At 55.7% G+C, this 21,461-nt stretch overlaps 1 protein-coding gene across 1 annotated transcript; it reads left to right on the top strand.

The window, feature by feature from the left end:
• Positions 1–1,403: 1,403 nt before the first annotated feature.
• On the top strand, positions 1,404–11,785 carry LOC122380871 (toll-like receptor 6). Its single transcript, XM_043364401.1, has 6 exons — positions 1,404–1,497; positions 1,635–3,439; positions 7,586–9,507; positions 9,550–10,138; positions 10,357–10,452; positions 11,545–11,785. Exons 1-4 carry the CDS (start codon positions 1,404–1,406, stop codon positions 9,857–9,859), a joined length of 4,131 nt encoding a protein of 1,376 aa, XP_043220336.1. The 3' UTR covers positions 9,860–10,138; positions 10,357–10,452; positions 11,545–11,785.
• Positions 11,786–21,461: the final 9,676 nt, after the last annotated feature.

The following is a 21,461-nucleotide window of genomic DNA, read 5'->3' as shown; positions in this document are numbered from 1 at the left end:
GAGAGGGAGAGCGACAGGAAGAGTAGAGAAAGAGAAGAGGAGGCGCATCTGCGTTTGTATGTGTGTGTCCTACTAACCCGGAGGCGGTCGTTGGTTCGTGTTTCTCGCAGCGGGCCGTGGCCGGTATTAGAGAGGTCGGTTAACGAGCGAGCCGGAGGCCGACGGCCCGGCCCGACGGCGTCAATCGGCACTGATCTCCGACCGTTCCATCAGCGGCGCCGGACGGCAGCCTCCCGCCGCCACCGGCAGACAGAGCACTGCTCTGGAGCTGAAGACAGAGCCTGGAGACATTTACAGGAGACGGCAGCCTCCCACAGCCACCGGCAAACAGAGCACTGCTCTGGAGCTGAAGACAGAGCCTGGAGACATTTACAGGAGACGGCAGCCTCCCACAACCACCGGCAAACAGAGCACTGCTCTGGAGCTTGGAGACAGAGCTCCAGAACGATGTCCATGGAATGGTAGGTACTTACATGGTCCATGGAATGCTGGAGACGGAACGCTCTCCTGGAGCCAGGAGACAGAGCCGCCGGGATGCCCGTGGAAGACGAAGCACTCCTACTCCTCTGGCGCCTGTAGAGAAAGAGCTTCCCGCAGGCTGCCACTGGACGACAGAACGCTACTCTGGAGCTCACTTTGTCTGGAATCTCGAGCAAGACAAAGCCTGGAGGCAGATGCTGGAGACGGATCTTACCGCCGCTATCGGAAGATGGAATACTTCTCTTGAGCTTCATTCTGAAGCCTGGAGCTGGAGGCATGCAACCAAATAGGTGCTCATTCCTTTCCTGCTGAACGCGAGGGCGCTTCCGCAATCACCGTCGTCCCTGAGCTGGCGTCGTGTGAGGCTCATTCTGCAGTTCTGCACCCTTCACAATATCCCGAGAAATGAAGTACCGTTGAAAACCTCTTAGAGGCTTACAGGAACTAAATAGGATCACTTGGGATCTCGCATAATTAGGTGGGACCCATTATTACTTCCCGGGAATAGGGGAGCATCAAAGACCTCATAAAACACCAGAATATTGTTGAGAATAGTCAGCATGAAGAGGTTATCTTACCAGCCATGCCACAGCACATCCTTGTCAAATAGTGCCTACTTCTACTGACCTGGTCGGTGACGGTGACTAGTGACCAGTCTGACAAGTGACAACACCCGTGCTGGAACGCCGTCACCCGCTCGGCGGCCGCTCTCCGTGGCTGGTCGGACGGCCGCCGAGTTGCCCACCACGCGGGCCGGGCCGGGCGGCGCAGGGGGCGCCACACGAGGGACGCCGCCGCCGGCCTGTCAGTCGGCCGCCAGAGTCGCCGCCGCCGCAGCGGCAGTCGCGCCGTGAGCCTTGTGACGGGTGGGTGCGAGCCCGGCGCTCTGCGGACCATGCACGGAGCGCGGTGATCGAGGAGGGATGATGCGCGTGTTGTGCGCGCTCGTGGTGCTGCTGACCGGCGCCGGTGCAGCGGCCGGAGTGTGCCGGGAGAGCGGTGATGACGGGCTGCGGTGTACGGTGGACAGACTGGACGGGGCGCGGGTCAACGCGACCCGGCCGGCCGCCGTGCGGACGTTGGAGCTCACGTGCAGTGATCGGCTCTACCTGCACCGGACGCTGGACCTGGAGTTTCTGCGCGGGTTCCGGGAGCTGAGCTCGCTCTCGATCGTGGGCTGTATACTGGAGAGTGTCGGCGTGGCGCGTTCCGCCGGCTGCGGAGTCTGACGCGGCTGACGGTGAGGACGCTCAGCACCGACTGGACGGCCACCGAGCTGCGGCTCGAGCCGGGCTCGTTCAGCGGCGCCGAGCAGCTGGAGGCGCTCGACCTCTCCGACAACAACCTGCACTTCCTGGAGCGGGACGTGTTCGCGCGGCTGACCGAGCTGCGCAGTCTGAACCTCACCAACAACGGTCTGCGGGACGTATCGGACCTGCAGGTGGCCGGCATCACCGACGGCCTGCAGACGCTGGACGTCTCGGAGAACAGGCTGCTGGAGCTGCCGCCGGCCGCCCTCAGCTTCCTGCCCCAGCTGCGAGAGCTGCGGCTCCGCGCCAACGAGCTCTCCCTCATCCATGACGGCGCGCTGCGTGGTCTGCCGCAGCTCCGGCTGCTAGACGTGTCGGACAACCAGCTGGTGGCGCTGCCGGCCATGATGCTAAACGAAACGCGCGTGGTGAGTGACCTGCGCCTGCAGAACAACAGCATCCGCGTGCTGCCGCCGGGCCTGCTGGCCGACCTGCCGGAGCTGCTGGCCGTCAACCTGTCACTGAATGCCCTCAGCTCGCTGTGGGTGCGTGGCGACGCGTTCAGCGGCCTGCGCCGGCTGATCGTGCTCGACCTGGCCGGCAACCGGCTGGAGACGCTCAGCCGAGAAGTGTTCGCCGACCTCTCTAGCCTACAGGTGCTCGACCTGTCGCGCAACCAGCTGCAGTCGCTGCCTGGCGGCCTGTTCGGCGCGCTCAGCAACCTGCACTCGCTGGCGCTGGGCGGAAACATCATCGCCCGCCTGGAGCCCCGCTCGCTGGAGGGCCTGCACGTGCTCAGCCGGCTCGGACTCGGCGACAACCGTTTGACGCACGTGGACACGGCGGCGTTCGCCAACTCCAGCGGCCTACAGGAGCTGGAGCTGCAGGGGAACCAGCTGCTGGCCGTGCCCGAGGCGCTCGGTCGGCTGACGCTGCTGCGACGGCTCGACCTCGGCGACAACTTCCTGTCGGACGTGGCGCCGCAGTCGCTGGCCGAGCTGCGCCAGCTCAGCTACCTGCGGCTGGCCGGCAACCAGCTGCGCAACGTGTCCGCGCAGCTGCTGGCCGGCCAGGCGGCGCTCACCATGCTCGACCTGTCCCGGAACCAGATCGCCAGCATCGAGAGCGGCGCATTCGACGTGGCCAGCGGCCTGCGAGCCATCCGGCTGGACGCCAATCAGCTGCGGAACGTGAACGGGCTGCTGGCCAAGCTGCCCCAGCTGCTGTGGCTGAACGCCAGCGACAACCACATCGAGTTCTTCGACTACGCGCTGCTGCCGCTCGAGCTGCGCTGGCTCGACCTGCACCGCAATCATCTGAAGGAGATCGGCAACTTCTACAACATTGAGTCGAAAATAAAGCTGGAGACGCTTGATTTGAGCTTCAACCAGGTGACGCACATCAGCCGAGCATCGGTACCGGACAGTATCAAGTACTTCATTCTCGCCAGCAACCGGCTGACCACCGTCGAGCCGGGCACGTTCGAGTCAAAGCGGCAGCTGATTCGAGCCGACCTCTCCTCGAACCAGCTGGGTGAGCTGGATCTCAAGGCCGTGACACTGCCGGGCGGGGAGACTCCGTCACCAGTCGCCGAGGATGGGGAGCAGGAGGCCGAGCTGCTGCTCGCCGGCAACCCTTTCTTCTGCGACTGTGAGATGGACTGGCTCCACACCATCAACACAGTGCTGCCCCGGCGAAAGTATCCAAAGGTAAGGGCTGCTGCTGCGCCGACCTCCCGCTAATGAGATATTGTGCCCGGCGTCGGCCGTGACACAACACTATCGTCATCCGGCCCGCTGCTATGGGCGCCGCCAGATCGCACAGAGATGAAAACCTCCCACGTCACGCTCCTGCCATCCCGCGCCACAATGGCTTTCCTGACGAGCTTTGTCTTCAATTTGAAGCTGGTTATCGTGACTGCGCGGCGGTTGGGCGGCGGTAATGTCGCATTCAGGCCTGCCGGTTGCCGCAATATCCGGTTCTTGTGTCATCTCCCCCTAAGGCCTAAAGCTCCCCTTCCCTTGAGACTCTGTTGTCAAATTCCATTCTCGCTCTGAATCTCGAGTCTCGGAGACGGCGCTGAAAATTTCAGGATAGCTTCGGCTTTATTTTATTGCCCAACTAAAACAGAGATCTCATTCGTTATCCGACGATTCGAGATCTGAGAGCTTCAGTGGTGTAAGAGGTCGTGGATTTCACCAAACAATGAGCCCCTCGTGGCGCTCCAGTGCCCAATCTCCGTGGACTGTGGCCGGCGTCGCATCCTTTCGAAAGCTGGCAGTTATCGCGGTAGTGTTTATTTCCTAGCCTGATTTATTGTAATCAGCTCAAAATTACTGGCCAATGGCCGGCTTGTGAAACGGTACTTTAATAATCGGCCGCCATGCCGCTGTGGCTTTACAGAGCAGCTGACCGGCCGGCGCGGCGCTCCGGCCTGATGATAGCTGTAACGTTTCGGTGTGTTGGCATGCCTGTGGCCCCATGCTCCGAGAGCAGACCGGCCGGCCGACCGCGGCGCGCCGCTCGTTCGGCAGTGACCCAGAATTTCTCCGGTTCGCCTCGCGCATCCTCGCGGCTCCCAGGCTCGTTCAGCGCGCTATCGGCTGCCATTAATAACCGGCGATTAATAGCCGGAGATGAGGGCGTCCCGTCTCCTAACCTGTCGCGCCCGGCTGGGAGATGACGTGAGAGCCGCTCTCGTGCGTGGCCGCTCCGTTCCTGAGAAATTGCCCTATTACGACGGCTTTAACTGCACGCGCACAGTCGCCAGCGGCCTTCTGAAAGTACATCAAAATAATCTCCATCTATATATCTGGGCGCCACAGTCAGGCCAGAAGCTACGGTCATTCGCCGGCCATTCTCCTTTTTAACAGCCGTCGTTTCAAGGCTATGAGCTTGACAGCACCAAATTTCATGACGCAGAAATTACTGACCGTGGCTTATAGTCAGCCGGGGCCTTTAACCCTATTCCTGGCGGGGGGGGGCCTCAGGAGCCCCCCCCCCTGAGGTTTTTTGGTTATTTCTCCCAAACGCGTTGAGCTAGGAAGCTGAAATTTTCTGACTTTTCCTAAAAGGCTTCTACGCAACTTGTCTGAAAATTTTGAGTTGATCTGACCTCAGGTCAGGTCACCAGAGGCGGTTTGGTGACCCTACCTCAGAAAAGTTTGCAATCACGCCAGAGCTAGAGTTTTTGACCGATCAATTTCTTCTCTTCAGGCTTTAGTTAGGGTACCAGTATGTGCAATTTGTATATCTCGGAATTTTGATATCGGTGACCTAAGGTCAGGTCAGTTTCGCGACCTCCCCATTATAAGTCAATGGGGGAAAAATCAACTCCCTGTTTTTACCACTAAAACGGGTCGGAATGGCCCCATATACCATACATGACTGCATATACGATCAACCTTCACTACCTTGAGGTCTGTTTTGCTGTTGGGCAGCTGTGAGGTCATGTGACGTCATCAAAGGTCACCAAAGGTTTTTGGCCAATAACTCCGTACAGGAACAAGATACAGACGCGTGGATGGTCTCATTGTGTTCAGCTCGTCAAGACGCATCGAATGATATACATGATGACCTCGAGGTCACGTGACCTGAGGTCAACCTTTGACCTTGACCTTGCGAGGTCAACATATATATCATTCGATGCGGATTGACGAGAGGATCACGATGATGCCCTTAGTTTGTTCCTATCTTGACTAATTCGAAAGTTATTCGAGAAAAACTCTCTCCATATCTAGCGCCGCCATTTTGACTTTTCGACCCCTGTGACGTCATCTTTGACCTGACCTGAAAATGACCTTTGTAAAAAGTGTAGATCTTGACCGTGCGTATCCGATGCCGTTTACCGTTTGTCGCTATCTTGCTTCGTTCTCGAGATCTCAGGGGGGGGGCCGAATCGGCCCCCCCCCCCCCGCCAGTTTCTTGTCCCGGCGGAGCCCGCCAGGAATAGGGTTAACCCGCGCCCTGGTGGGGTCTGTTTATAACGCGACCTGGTGGGGGGGGGGCTATTTTTTGCCCCCCCTCGTATCTCCGAAACTACTGGACGGATCCGCAAAATTCAAACGGCGTTCGAAAGGCCTGTCAAATTTGTAGAGGGAAACCAAATTTCATTGACCTCGGGGTCACCGATGACGTCACAGGTCAGGTCAAAGATGAAATGTTTCACCGTTCACGGGTCATCTAGGGAATGCGCTATAACACCGAAGAAAGCGCATTTTGTCGAGAATCAGCGATAGGGCGTCAGTTGCCTAGTACATATATTGCTATAAGAGGTCACTGACATTACCAGGTCACAGGTCAGGTCACCAAGGGTCACAGGTCAGGTCACATGAACCTAACTTTAGGTACTAAGGTTGTGCGATGCATGTTTTATGGCCAATTTTTCATTTCCAACTCAATGGTGTTGGTTATAAGACTATCAGGTACGGCTTAGGCCACTTTCTGGTGGAGGTCAGGTCAAGGTCAGGTCAAAAAAGGTCAAATTTCAAAGTTGATATTTTTGCATAAAATGGGTATTGATTCGATGCAGCTCGTCACGGGGAGTCTAATGGTGGTCTTTGTTTTGCGCTACGAGGTCTAGAATTGCAAAAAAAATTGAGTTTGAAAATTTGACGTCATCAATTTTTGAACAGTTTTCTCGCTGTAACTTGGCCAAAAAAAAAGAGGTATCGATCTCAAATTTGGTATGTAGATAGAAGGCGGTAAGGAATATCACATATATTCCGGTTTTTTCGAAATTCAAAAAACTTTTTGGATTTTTCGGCTATTATAATCAAAAAATCTATTTTTTGATTTTTGGGGGTCAAAATCCAAAAATTTCAAAAATCCGAGATAGCAGTTTTGTAGCCCTGTCGATTCTACAGCTTTTATGTCTTTATCGTTTTTCTGTATTTGCAAAGCTATAGGCCTGACAGCTCTTCCCGCGAAACCCTTTTTTGGGTCGAAAACGGCAGAACATGACGTCACTCTGACGTCATTTCCGGCCAACCTATCATAGCCTTTGGATAAATTTTTGGTCACAATGTGTAAAATTGATGTCCGGGAGGGTACTGAAAGTTTGGTGACGATCGGCGCAGCGGTTCTGGAGATATATCGAAAAGTCTGGAGGGGGGGCAAAAAATAGCCCCCCCCCCACCAGGGCGCGGGTTAAAGCGCTGTCGTTTCGGGCGCATTTTTTACCCTTTTGAATTCCATTTCAGCCGAGGTGGCTGACAAGGCTGACAGGTGCTATCTGAAGGAGGGCTTTTATTGGCAGAAATCGGAGTACGGACCGGCATTTTTGTGCTGTAAACCAGCTTCACTGACAGACGATAATTTAACGGCTATATTTTGTCTCCAACTCTATGTTTTACGGTTTTACGGCTAGAAATACTGCATTGAAATCAATCGAATCGCGATCCTTTGCTTCGCTTGGCACCAAGAAATAATAGCATGCTTACATCCGGTCGTACTTTTTATCTAAATAGAATAGAGATAAGTTAAGCCATTAATGTGCTTACATGCTCCTTTACATGATATTCGACTTAAAAGTGAAAAGGTATTTTCAGCGAAATGTGAAACAAATTAGGCATACCTAAAAATATGCAACACATGCTGACGATGCAGAAGTAGACAAATTTTCCCACCTATTTAGCCGAATCATTAGATATCATCGAACAGCTACGCTTTTAAACCCGCGTTGCTGTAAATAAACGTGCCTGCAATTCGGCGTGTTTGCTTGTGTTGATGATGCTTGTACGAGTGTACGTACTCTTGTACACTGCACGAGTGTATGCACTATGCATAAGGAATCAGTACCCAACCAATGCGCATCTGGTCACCTTGACTGACGTTGGGTCTCGCTCCGTTCGCAGGTTCTGGATTTGGACCGTGTCATGTGTCGTCTGTTGCACATGCCGAACAGCCTGACGCCGCTGCGGAACACCAAGCCGTCCGACTTCCTCTGCACCTACGAGCGCCACTGCTTCCCCATCTGCCACTGCTGCAACTACGTGGCCTGCGACTGCGAGATGAAGTGCCCCAGTGGGTGCACGTGCTACCACGACCACACGTGGAACACCAACATCGTGGACTGCAGTCGCAGGGAGCAGGTAACCATCTCCCGCGAGATCCCGATGGACGCCACGGCTGTCTTCGCTGACGGCAACAACATCCGCAGCCTCGACAGCCACACCTTCATCGGCAGAAAACGCATCAACGCTCTCTTCGTCAACGGATCCAACGTCGAAGAGATCCAGAACCGCAGCCTGAACGGCCTCTCTGCTCTTCAAGTCCTCCGTCTCGAAAACAACCTGATTTCCGAGCTTCACACGTATGAGTTTGAGAGTCTACATTCCCTGCGTGAGCTGTACCTTCACAACAACCGGCTGCGTACCATTCATCCAGCGGCGTTCTCCAAGCTGCGGTCCCTCGAGGTACTGACCCTGCGGGACAACCAGCTGGCGACCTTCGCCGTATGGCAGCTCGAGGCCAACCCCTACCTGGTGGAGCTCTCGCTGGCCGACAATCCGTGGTCGTGCGAGTGCACCTTCATGTCTCGGCTGAGCGCGTTTGTCAGCGACAACTCCGCCAAAGTGGAAGACGCCGATTCTGTGAGCTGCGCCGGCGACGACGCCAAGTCCGAATGCGCGCTCGAGCTGGCCACGGCGGCCGTGGCGCGCCGCGAGGGTCCTGAAGCGCTGCCGCTGGCGCTGTCGGTAGCTGGCGGGCTCGCGTTGGCCGCCCTGGCCGGCTGCCTCCTGCTGCGATATCGGGCCGTGCTTTGTGCCAGGAAGAGGGGCAGTGCCGAGTCGACTACGGGCGGCTCGTCGGCCTGCACAGAGACCACCGGTGTATCGGTGGTCACGCCCGAGGCAGACAAACTGTACGACGTGTTCGTCACGTACAGTGCTCAGGACACACGCTTCGTGAACGAGGTGCTGGCTCCGGTGCTGGAGCAGTCGACACCCTCGCTGCGGCTGTGTCTGCTGCGTCGTGACGCGCCCAACACCAGCTACCTGGGCGACGCTGTGCACCACTGTGTGCAAGCCTCACGCAAGACGCTGCTCGTCGTCTCGAGAAACTTCCTGGACAACGAGTGGTGTCGGTTCGACTTCAAGGCGTCGCACCTGGAGGCTCTGCGCGCGTGCCGCGGCGCTGTGGTCCTCCTCCACGGCGTGGATAGGAGCGCCGTCGAAGGAGAGCTGAAGACGCTGCTGAAGACAGCGCCCTCCGTCACCTATGGAGAACCGGACTTCTGGCGAGTCCTCCGGGGCCTACTGCCGGCCTGCCGCGGCTTCAAGAGCATCCCCCGAAGCGTTAGTGACCAATCCTACATGATGCGCGCCTTCTACGACAAGGGTCTGCTGCAGACGATGCTGCCGCGCGACTCGCCGACGCCCACATGCTCGACACTGGTCTCCGACTACCAGCACGGGACGGCGCCGGCGCACGTGCGGGCGGGCTCGGCGCGGGTGCTGGGCAGTGCCCCGGAGCGCGGCGCGCACAACACCAGCTACAGCAGTCTGCAGCCGAGCGAGCACACCTACATGACCATCGAGCAGTACGGCAGCTCGGCCAGCGGCCGGCTGGCCGGCTCCGGCGGCAGCGAGCTCTACTCCTCCCTGGAGCCGGAGCCGACGCCGCAGCTGCCGTCCGACTCGGCCCACCCAGCGAACCGAGACCGGCTGCGGGACCGGCGAGGTGAGCACCGCGACCGCGTCCAGGAGTACCGCGAGCGGCTCCAGGAGCACCGCGAGCGACTGCAGGAGCACCGGAACCGGGCTCAGGAGCACAGGGACCGGGCTCAGGAGCACAGAGACCGGGCTACGGAGAACAGGGACCGGGCTCCGGAGAACAGAGACCGGCACCCGGACCACAGAGAAGTGCACCCGGACCACAGAGAAGTGCACCCGGACCAGAGAGAGGGGCACCGAGATCAGAGAGAGGGGCAGCGGGGCCACAGAGAGGGGCACCGAGACCGTTTCTCGGAGCGGCGGTCGGAGCCGGACGGGCTACCGGACAGCCGGGACAATGGCGGGTTTGTGCCGGACGGCCGGGAGGAACAGCCGGACCAGGCCGAGCCCGGTGACCCGGCGGTCGAAGAACACTGCCATCAGAGGTCACTGTCACACTCACTCTGGGTGTAGCGGCGGACACCGGCCGGTGTAGTGCAAAGGCTGTGCGTGTGTGTGAGGTGTAGAGCTCGGGGAGCTGGCAATAAGGCAAACGGACGGTGTGGTGTATCGTGACCCGAGACCTTATAGTGCACTCTGGTGTGTTGTGAAATCCCGGAAGATGGTTCGTGAGTCGGCTGGTTCTGGAGGTTGTAAAAGAAGCCGCCGGCGTTCACCATCACGGGCGGCGCCGAGTCGTCGCCCGGATCGGCACGGCAGACGACGCACGCAGAAAAAGCCGCCTAGATCCAGGTTCGTATCTAATTCTGTGTTAGCAATCGTTTGCGTAGGGTTATGTTTAACAAATTATTGCGGCTATCGGCCTCGGATATTTTTTATATTGGTGTAGGACGTAGGTACTTAAAGCTGAATAAATTGCATTGGCCCGCAGCAGTGATTTTTCAAGCATTGTTGTGAAGTAAGGAATAAATGCGCGAACATTTCATTCATGGCCCTAAATTGTGTTTCAGAACTCGCTTTGGAGCCTTTCCTGCAGCTGTATCGGTATAACGCCCGTGATGACGTCATCTCATCATGTCATGCACTTCCGCCAATGGTGAACACAGGTGAGCCCCAGTCGGGTCGGGTCGGCTATTTGTTCCGTCAACCGTTTGCTGTGCCGCTCCACTGCCTACCCCTCATTCCCCCTCCACTGTTCTCTCATTATGTTCCGTGCGCCGTGGTGGCCACGGTGTTAGAGGCAGGCCAGTGTATGCGGCCTCACACCGCCGGCGGCCCCAGGCCGAGACTGAGAGGCCCGGGCTGCCGGCCGCCCCCGGCTACCGGGATACTGGTGTGGCCGGCACGCGGTCCGTCCGTGTAGGGGTGTGGTGCGGTGGGGCATACCACGGCAGGCTCCGAGTCTGCTGCTGCCGTGCCGTGCCGTGCCGTGCTGTGCCGTGTCTTGCCGTATCATGCCCATACAAGCCGTACCTCCCGTGTTTTGCCGTTTCGTGTCGAGATATGTGCGCTCGCATACCTTTCCGTACCATGAAGTCCCCATGCTTATCCACGTCGACCCGTGCCGTGTTCCGTGTTCCGTTCCGTGCCGTGCCGTGCCGTGCCGTGCCGTGCCGTGCCGTGCCGTGCCGTGCCGTGCCGTGCCGCCGGTGGGCTCTGTTCCTGGTGGCCGTAGGCTCGCCGCAGCCCCTGTTCGGCCCAGTGACTGTTCCCCGCAGTCCCTGTTCGGCCCGGTGGCTGTTCCCCGCAGTCCCTGTTCGGCCCGGTGCGGTGCTGCCGCCCGTTACGAGAGGGGAGGGCCGCAGGTGCTGGCGGCGCGCCGGTGCGGGCCAGGAGGCCTTGGGCAGGGAGGGGAACGTCCGCACGCTACCGAACGAGCACCGACATGCTCCACAGTTCATAATGATTAATTTAATGGTTATTGACTCAAACACCGGAATAGATTAGACAGCTGTATTCATTTGCGTGCCGCTAACGATTGATATCCGGTAAAGAAAACTCGACGGTACACAAAGTCATAGTTGAATATATCCATAAATTTGTCATAATTCAGCGAGTATAAACATGGTAGAACATGCTCGTATTTGTTATGCCTTTTCACTGTCTTATACTATTCAGCAGATTCAGCAACAGACAATATTGATCCAATGTTCGTTGCTTTAGTCTGCAGATATCAGCAAGGTGTTTTCCTTTTCCAGACGGCCGGAGGTCCATCTGATCGGGAGGCCGCCTCCATCGCGGTGTGTCGCCGTTACCTTCCGGCAGTTCCGTCGGCCGTCACACCGGCACGATAAGAGCTCGGTGGCTGTACCTCTGCACACCGGGGTGACAGGGCGGCGTAGCGTTAAATTCGTCCATATCCTATCCAACGTGCACGTGTGATATATACTAATTACATCTGTGATGCTATTATAATCTAATAAATGTACAATGTCAATGTATCGGTCTCTTGCAGAGAAGTGACAACTTCTTCTTGCGGAGAAGTGCGGAGAAGTGGCTGATTTCAACAAGCAGGCAAAGTGACGCTCAATTAGACGTTACTGCGTGTACGAGAAAGGTGTTTGTCGGCTATAGCACGGCGACGGAGCAGGGCCTGTCCAACGTCCAACGCCACTCGATTTGAGGAGGATAAGGTGCGTTATCGGTAGATAGCTCAAATCGCGATGAGGTCCAGTTTGAAGGGAATTAAAGTGGCAGGCTAAGTTTGAAATGTGTTAGTGAGCATTTCAATAGCGAGCTTAATTAAAATCTAACAACTCTTTTTAGAACTATTATCCCACCAAACATGGAACACTCAGCGACCATTTTTATTTCATCACAAGGCTCGTTCCCTTTATCAGCTTATCGGGAGGAAGGGTAGATAACGGTTGGCCGGTTCACAGTCTCTCGTCCCTGTCCCGTCTCCCCACCGGGGGTCGGCCCAGCGGGGGACCGGGGGCCTGATGACACGGTGGGCGGTGGCGGCTGATGACGGCGGCGGCGCCGGGCGGCTGACGCGACAGATTGTGATCGATGATGTGCTGGGAACACAGTCCCGCGCGACCCGAGCTGGCCCGGCCATTTGTACCGGACAAGGTGCGCCATGCGACGGCCGCCTAATGGAAATGTCGCGTACTGGCGCCGTATGGTCGTATGGTAATCGTGCAAAATGATTCCCGCTCAAACATACGTTCAAAAACACATCATTCGTCAGCATGTCAGAACGACTGTCGCCTTACGACCAAATTTAGCGAGTCACACCGGGCGGAAGTAGAGCAGTTAGCCCCGCATAACGAGACGAACTGCGACTGATATTGGGTGGTCTGCGTTTGGCCAGCTCCGCCGGCAGCGTATGCTGCGCCGCAGACATTCCAATGGTGGTGATACGCTTATAGCCGGCAGTGCAGTCGCTGAATATTCCAACGGCAGCGCTGGACGCGCACCGCGTGCCATGTCGCAACTGACGGACGATGATGTGTGGTCCACGGCTGAATATTCAATGACGGGATTGACGGGGATAAGTATGAGTTCCAGGGAGGTTGAATCATACTTCCTGCATTCGTTACCCATATTCGATCCAGCCAAACGAGTAAGACAACGGGAGCACTTCCGTCGGCCGCTTATCGGTTCGGTTCCCGGATCCCACGGACCCGGTAGTGACTAGTGATCGCTCTCGTTGTCCCAGAGAGGCCGACTGTCGTGAACTCCTGCACCGTCCCCCTTCCATACTCACCTCTGACGTCACACAGCATGTCCACCGAGCGGTGTGTCAGAGGGGGCCGCACCTTTGACTGGCTGACCGGCGCGGGCCTCTGACCGGTGACTGTGGGCCCCACCCTGACCGGTCACCCGCAGCGTACCCCCGCCGGCGCCTGTCGGGGACCCAGGCCGCCATCATGCCGTGTCATGTCAAACAGCACGCCAGCCCGTCTGACGCGGGCGACAGTAAACCCGCGAGGCACGTACAGCGGCGATTAAATGGTCTGAGCCCGGAGATTGCTCGCATCACTGAACTGAGCGCATCAGACTAACTAGGCCGCTTAAATTTTACATCGCAGTAACGGATTGAGGTAAGATGCTTGGTCTACGGCAGCTTTATTTAGATAAAGCCGTGGTTGAAAATTACATGCAAAACACCGAACGCTAGCGGAACTCGAGTGTCGAAAATCAAATAGCTGTATCAAATCAAATAGTGTGAGAATGTAAACAATGTAAGCGACGAGCAATGCACTATTTTAGGCAAGTAACTCTGAGGTGGACATTTGACGTATTCAAATTGAATAAAGAATTAGAAAAACGCAAAGTATCATCGCAGCTAAACCGGTCCGCGTGTCAGATCTGAATATCCGTTAGGATATGCGTTAATGTATGCATGCATATTTTTGTAAGTGCTGTGCACACTTGAGCGTCGACCGGTAAAAAGCCGCCGCTGAGCCTGAGCTGGCGTGCACCACCTGCCCCGCATGGAGCCACCGTCACCCATGGTCGGTTCACCAGAACCGGAGTGTCGAGACCGCTCTCTGGCACTGCCGAGCTGCGGCGTACCGTGGGAGTGGTGTACGGCGGGGAGCCGGACTGGTGTGTGGACTGTGAATGTAACGGTCTCACGGAGACTGGGGCGCCGATACCGGACACAATCGGAGACGGTTGGGGTGGGCGGAGACACAAGGCAGGGACGGGATTGAACAGACGGAGACCCGACCGAGACGAGAGGGCACAGGCAGAGACATGGCCGGAACGGCAGGGGACAGGGAGAGACGTGGGCGGGCGCCGCTCCCGTCCGTCCGATGCGACCCTCTGCCGTCCCTCCCTCCCTCCCTCCCTCCCGCCGCCAGATTGCCCTGCGCATCGGGTATCCAATCTCTGCGCCCCTCCCGGCGGCGGCGGCCGGCACGCTCAGCGCCCGGCAGCGACCGGCACGCTCCTCTCTGCGGGATGGGCGGCGGCGGGAGGGCCCTAATCCCGCCGGTCCGGTCCGGCCCGGTCCGCGGCTCACGGTCAGCAAATGGACCCGGCCGGTCCACCGTCCTTTATGATGCAAATGGCCCAGGTGAGCGGAGGCCAGCGCGGCGTCTCGTACCGCCGGGAAGCCCGCCGGCCGCCCGGCTCAGGTCTAAAAGGTACAGCGGCCCTGTAGGTGGCCGCCAGAAAGCCGCCCGGATTATCCCGTCGAGCGGCCATTGAGCGGCGCGCCTGAACGAATCGTCACCTCCCACCAAGCACAGACCGAGTCAAAGGCGGCACGCTGGCGGACACGACAACATGAGAGGCGGCTGGCGGCGGGCGGAGAGATACAAACAGTCGGCAGGTCGGAGCAGCTGTTTTCGAGCTCTGACGCCAGCCGTCTGCACTGAGCACATGCTGAGAATGGCGAACATGTCCATGCACCGATTACAAATCGAGCCAAGATCTTCGAAAAATTTACTTGTATTGTAACTGTCTTTCAACATGCGGGATGAGCCAATATCTTTGGTTGCATTACGCATACATTGCATAGCCGATGTCTTTTCATCCAGAAACGGTAGGTAAGCCATGCCCAACCCAAACAATAAAATAGCATCACATATCAAACGTGTCCCAATAGCCGCATAGGTATGGCCGCGAACAGCGCAGCAGACCCAATCAAATGCCGTCAGTGCAAACCAATTGACGGGAACTGGTTGAATGATACAGTCGTTGGCGACGTGTTTGTTTAGGCGCCGCTGCTGGGGCCGTGACCCGGGAGCTCAGACTATACCCGGGCTCCCGTGACCCGACGGCAGGGCTCCGGTAACGAATACGACCGCTAACCGTATCACAGCCGCGACCTTGGCCGACCCAGAAAAACACCTTTTTGCCGCGGGCTCCCAACTACAGGAGCCGACAGTAAGAACGCACATACCTCGGGTCAGGACGGGGCCGCAGCTGTCGGAGAGGGGAGCCGGCCGCCCGGGGCTCGGCCCCCATTGAGTGGCAGCCCGTGTCGCGTGGCCCGGACGGCCCTGCCGTTTAATGACGTCATTAGGGGTACCGGACGGCTTCCGTCGGCGCCGCGGCAGAGGGCGACCCGCCGCGCGGCGCCCACCGCCCCGGGGAGGGCTGCCGTTCCACCCGTTGCAACACAGCTCACCGGGGAAAGTCGCCGCTTCCAGGCCCTGCCTGCCGATGATTTACAGCGCGGGGCAAGGCAAACAACGCCACCGCACGTAACGCGGGTAATGGTTATCGCCGTCCGTTACGGCACCGATCGGATAACGACGCAATTAACGTCTCCGCGGCGTGCGGTAGCGCTCCATCCAATGGGCGGTAGTCAATACTTAGCAAGGTAGGCGGTGTTGTCTCGATAACGACCATATAGTAATTTGTACTCCTTTTATCTAACGTACTTGACCCATATCTAGTAAACAGCACGTATGGGCTGCAATAATTGAACAGCTGCCGGTTATCAGTAAAATCGACCAGTCAATAGACGATCGAAGAGGCATGTTTAAATGTGGGGCTGCACGCCATGTGTCTTGCTAATGCTTTGCCCACCGATAGGCGATCACTACGGTGCATTCCTCGCGAGTTCCGTTCCGAGGTCAGCACAGTTCGGAAATGTGTGCTGAAACGTGAACGGCACCGTTTCAGCCCTTCCGGGTCAGTTCCAGCCCCCCTACCATCATCTTCCCACTTCCGTTCAGCATTGCCCCATCCTCCCGCGTCCCGATCACCATTTACAACCATGCTCTTTCCCAGCATCTCTGCAGTCTATCCCTCCACCATCCCATCACCTACATCCCACTTTCCCCGCCACCACCAGCCCCGACCCGTGCCTCCCCTGCGTGGCCTCCCTCCCGATATCTCCATGTAATCACTAATGAATTGCCCGGCCGCGCGGCGCCTCCCCGCCAGCTCAGTGGATTATTGTATGGAAATCGAGCGCCCGCCCGACCCACAATCCTCCTAGCCGGAGCAGAAAACAATCAATAGATTACGGCGACCGGGAGCTGCTAGCACCCAGACAATAATGGCCAGGCCGATTCTTCCGTAAATTTATCGTTCTTCTCAGCAGAAACAGGTGCAAATTAATAGTGTTTCGCCTGAGGCGGGAGAAAACAAATGGTGTCGTGGCTCCTGGAGAGATGTTTTGACGTCTCGACATGTGTGCCGCTGTGGTGGCTTTGTTCTCCAGTCTTGGCTTGACGTTTGCGTTACGAGCTAAAAACGCTTCCCGGCGGCGTCGAAAGTTGGTCTCGTGTGTCTCGTGTGTCCCCACGAGACGGACAGGCTGCCGAGCCATCACAACTTTTTAAGCTGAGATAAACTCCGAGGACTTACAACCAGCTTGCAACAGTTTTTGACGTTGTGTCAAAATGGCTTGGAAGTCAGGCTCTTGAAGAATTAATTACCCATCGAATCAATACTGAGGCACAACTTAGAGGCGCAATACCTATACCTAGCAATAATATAGCACTGGCTGCGAATATATATTTGAATTTTGAGACAATATCTTATTGGTAAGTAATAAGTGTTCTGTACCTCTGACACCGGCGGATCCAGGGGGGAGATATTTTGGGCAAATGTCCCCGCGGAGCCCGAGATCTTCGAAAATGTATTGTTTATTAGGATTAAAAAGAAAACAAAGCAGTTCTTATGCGGTAAAATTTGTTTTGAACTGCACAGCAATGCGTGAGGAATCGAAGTCCGATGGGTTTTTTGGATATTGGAAAAACCTTTTGGGAGTTAGGCATCCCCCGCAGTGTCCAAGATCACCTTTCTGGATCCGCCAGTAATCGCTGATGCTGTTTTATTTACGCAGGCTGACTGGTATTTGTTTTTATAAGCAAAATAGCTTAAAATGCATTTCAGGAAGAATAAGTAAGTGGCAGAACGATGAGCGATAGACTGGACACAGAAGACAAAAATAAATGTGAGCGTTGGTCTGCCTCGCTTCCTGTTATGCCATGGCAGCCAAACAAAGAGCCCTCGGCCCTATTTCGAACGCCGAGCGGGTACTAAAATCCATCAATTCTAGTGAGACGCGGTGGCAGCGTGGAATCCCTGATAGTGCGATAGTATTCACGGCCTCCGGAGGCTGGGCGGTCAGCCCGGAGCCGGCCGGTGGGGTCGGACTGAGCGGACCAGCGCGGAGTTGACGGCCGACCGAGCTGACAGCGGCACCAAACAACACATCACACGGTAACCAATATAGGGCCGGAACGAGAGCAGACTCCTCGAACAAAATTAGAATCTTTGTTGTAAACAATGCAGCGTGTTAGACGCTAGAAAGTCATACCGGGATCATTAATTTGCCAGCGACTTGGGCTTTGTTGGCTGTGACCAGCTCACAAAGCACTGGTGGTCAGGCAGCAATCACTGTTCAAAGCCGCCGACGATCGAACTGGCCATTAGACCTCAATTACACTAAACAACGTGCATACATGCATTGTTCTCCTTGTTTTGTTATGCATTATCTATTTTATTTGCCACGTAAAGAAATGCGCTGGTCCGCCCATCGTGTTGGTCAGTCTGTCCGTCAATTCACCCACCCGTCTATCCGTGCATCGGTCGATCCGTCTGCCCGTCTACTCGTCCGTCCACCCTCCGTCCATTCATCCGTCCGTCCGTCCGTCCGTCCGACCGTCTATCGGTCTGTCAGCCGTCCTCCCAGCAGCGGCCGACTGCCCTCCCCGTGCCGCGGCCGACAGCGCGGCAGTGTCCGCCCTCCGGGCCAGCAGCTGTTTACAGATGAACGACCCCGTGCACGCCGCACAATGTGCATTGTTGCACTGTGTGCAGTGCACCGCACACACCGACCCCCGGCGGGCTGGCCGCCGGCAGCCGCGCCAGCCGCCGCCGCGCGGCAGACGGAATGTGGACGCCTCAGCTCAGCCGCCAGTGGTCGGTGGCATTTTTCCTGCATGGAATTGCTGGCTGCAACAATGACAGCAGGAGAGCACTTCGACAGGGTCGCCTGCGGGTCCGCATGAAGTCGGCCCGCTGATAGACGTTAACTGCGCCGGCGCGGTCGTGCACGCCACAGTGCCGATCCTGGAGCACGCCGTGCCGTGCACGTGCACACTCTGCACCGAGCACATCCCGCACTGTCCGTCCGCGGCGGAGGAGAGCTGGGGGAAGCGAGGGTCCGAGTTTTTGTGGCGCCACCCCACACCGGGTGATTGCAAACACGGAGACATTGGGCCGGGCCGTCACCTTTTTACCCGGCGCGGCAGTTATACCGCTCGAGACGCCGCGCCGACCGGCCCACCGACTTTTTATTGCCTGGGCGTAAAAGTATCGAACCAAATTAGCATAAGATATGACCGTTTGACGCCGTAAATTTGTCCGAGCGCAGCTGACCGGACCGATGGAGCATGCAGCTTACGGGGCTTTGTTAGCCAGCCCCTGCCTCTGCAGCGCCTGAGTGCCAATGGCTCGCTCGAAAAAAAAAAACGTCCAGGAAATGCAGCAGCCCGTCACTTTACAAGTTATTTACGACCCATTGTGGGCTTGGCCAGGATTGCGGTTGACATGTACACACCAATAACGGTTTTCGAGCTCCCGTAGATATGTGATCAATGACAGGGAGTGTGGGGACTGGAACGGCCTAAAATTTATCCGATCTGTTCACTGCTGCTGCCTGTTGATACGAGTATGTATGGTATTTGAACTGCAGATCCGGCAGCAGCCGTCAGCAAACGAAAATGTTCCCTCTTGTTAATGTTGCTATAAAAATATAATTGTTTAGTCCCATTGTATTGTTTTGCCCTACTTTTCACTGTTCTGTCTATCGAGTCATAGGTGTGTCTCGGTTGTCATTTTTCCTAATCTGTATTTAACCTTTGGTCAATGGTCATGATGTGTTTAACTTCAATAATGTATTTAATAAAACGTTGCAGTGAAAAGGAAAGACAAGCTCAAAAGGAAGACTCCTACCAATATTTCAGACTCAAACAGTTCACCAACAGGAAACATCCCAGGAAACGTTTATAAGACCGGTTGTAACTACTTCTCTCCTTTCGATGTCCTTTTCATTTGCATGTCCCCAATGGTAGCTTCAGTGAATAGACAATTACGTGGATTTATTGTGCGACAAAGATATTCCATATCTGTGGCGAGGCGATGTAATAAACAACAAAATCACTTTATTGCCTTCTCGGCCGCCGCATGAGCCAATCGCTGCACGAAATCAGAATAAAGAGCGCGTGCACGGGTGCCGGCATTTCGAGGTCGCCGATAATGCAGTCGGTGCATCAGCGCCCGGCCGGGGGCTGAGTTACGGCCGCGCTCGGTTCTCACGGCTTTAGGTGAGCTCTCGCCATGCACCGAGCCGCCGGCCCGCTCCCCAGGGGCTCGGCGGGGATATAGGCAAGAGCAAACAATCCGCACCGAGCCCAACGACGCTTCTGGGAAAGCCAATACCGTCTTGCTCGGAAATGGCACATCAAAGTGCCGACAGTAATTGAAAGTCGTCGAATCATTAATAGAGTCGGTCGTCTCCGGTGGCGGTGGACGGGGCGCCCCGACCCGACCCGACCCGGTGGTCCCCACTATCCCAGGACGTCGGGGCACGCGCGCCGCCCAGGGGGTACCATTAATGAAGCCATTATAACAACAACGGCACGGGTTGGCTGAGTCGAAAACAAGTCACCCCTTTCGCCACTTGAGCTCACCTTAACACGCGCACCGACGGGGGTCCGCGCCAACTTAGTACCGACGGGGGGGGGGGCGGATGATCGCCCCCCCCCCCTGAGATCTCGAGAACGAAGCAAGATAGCAACAAGCAATAAACGGTATCGGATACGCACGTACAAGGTCTACAATTTTTACAAAGGTCATTTTCAGGTCAGGTCAAAGATGACGTCACAGGGGTCGAAAAAGTCAAAATGGCGGCGCTAGATACGGAGAGTTTTTTCTCGAATAACTTTCGAATTAGTCAAGGTAGGAACAAATTAAGGGCATCATCGTGATCCCCTCGTCAATCCGCATCAAATGATATATATGCTGACCTCGAAAGGTCAAGGTCAAAGGTTGACCTCAGGTCACGTGACCTCGAGGTCATCATGTATATCATTCGATGCGTCTTGACGAGCTGAACACAATGAGACCATCCGCGCGGCTGTATCTTGTTCCTGTACGGAGTTATTGGCAAAAAACCTTTAGTGACCTTTGATGACGTTTCATGACCTTACAGCTGCCCAACAGCAAAACAGACCTCAAGGTAAAGAAGGTTGATCGTATATGAAGTCATGTATGGTATATGGGGCCATTCCGACCCGTTTTAGTGGTAAAACAGGGAGTTGATTTTTCCCCCATTGACTTATAATGGGGAGGTCGCGAAATTGATCTGACCTTAGGTCACAGATATCAAAATTCCGAGATATACAAATTGTAGCTACTAATGACCTCATAACATCCTGCGACTTTCAAAGGTCTCCGACATCTACTGTAGCTCTGGCACGGTGACAAAGTTGCAAAAAAGTGACTAGAGGTTGGGTCATTCAAAGTGACCTGGTGACCTGACCTTAAAAGTTAGGAGGTTCAAACTTGCACACCATGTGTAAAATTGATGAGAGAATAGTCGTACTAAATTTCGCGGCCCTACGCGCCGCAGTTTTTCCGCTATTCGCGAAAAACCTCAGGGAGGCGGATATCCGCCCCCCCCCCCCGTCGGTTCGCGTGTTAACAGAAAAGGGAAGGATTTCACATACCTATATGTCGATTTGTAAGTCAATCGAAAATATATCACCGCTTGTAAAAATGCATTGACAATTTTCATCTGTTATATATCACTAATTACACATGCAAGCTGGTTAAGGTTTTGTCAGTTTTATCAATATTTATAGTTGCTGAAAACAGCTTCCTTAAAAACAATCCAAACGTATAAGGGGGCTGTTTTGTTGTTTGTCCCTTTCCTTCACCATACTTTCCTTCCACCATATCCAAAGTAAGCATATTATTGCTGTGAAATGTTGTATATGCAAGTGCATTGCATGACACAGTTATAGAAGATTGGCGCTGACATAGAACTTTTACCTCAGAAAAAATAACGCTGTCATAACAAATATACACTTCAAGGTATACATAGGCATTGCTGAGCGGAGAGCGCCTGGTCAAGTCGAGCGCCTTTGGCATCTTGTCAAGGGAAGCATACATCACTCTGTTCGGTGTGACC

This window comes from Amphibalanus amphitrite, unplaced genomic scaffold (assembly GCF_019059575.1).
Source record: "Amphibalanus amphitrite isolate SeventyFive unplaced genomic scaffold, NRLGWU_Aamphi_draft 000109F_arrow, whole genome shotgun sequence".
Taxonomy (NCBI): Eukaryota; Metazoa; Arthropoda; class Thecostraca; order Balanomorpha; family Balanidae; genus Amphibalanus; species Amphibalanus amphitrite.
This window is presented reverse-complemented; position numbering and strand designations above follow the sequence as displayed.

Bases quoted from the DNA above. Each gene is read 5' to 3' on its own strand.
- LOC122380871 (XM_043364401.1), top strand. From the start codon at position 1,404: ATGATGCGCGTGTTGTGCGCGCTCGTGGTGCTGCTGACCGGCGCCGGT. The intron at 3,440-7,585 runs GTAAGGGCTGCT...CTCCGTTCGCAG, and splicing joins CCCGGCGAAAGTATCCAAAG to GTTCTGGATTTGGACCGTGT. The intron at 9,508-9,549 runs GGACCGGGCTCA...TACGGAGAACAG, and splicing joins AACCGGGCTCAGGAGCACAG to GGACCGGGCTCCGGAGAACA.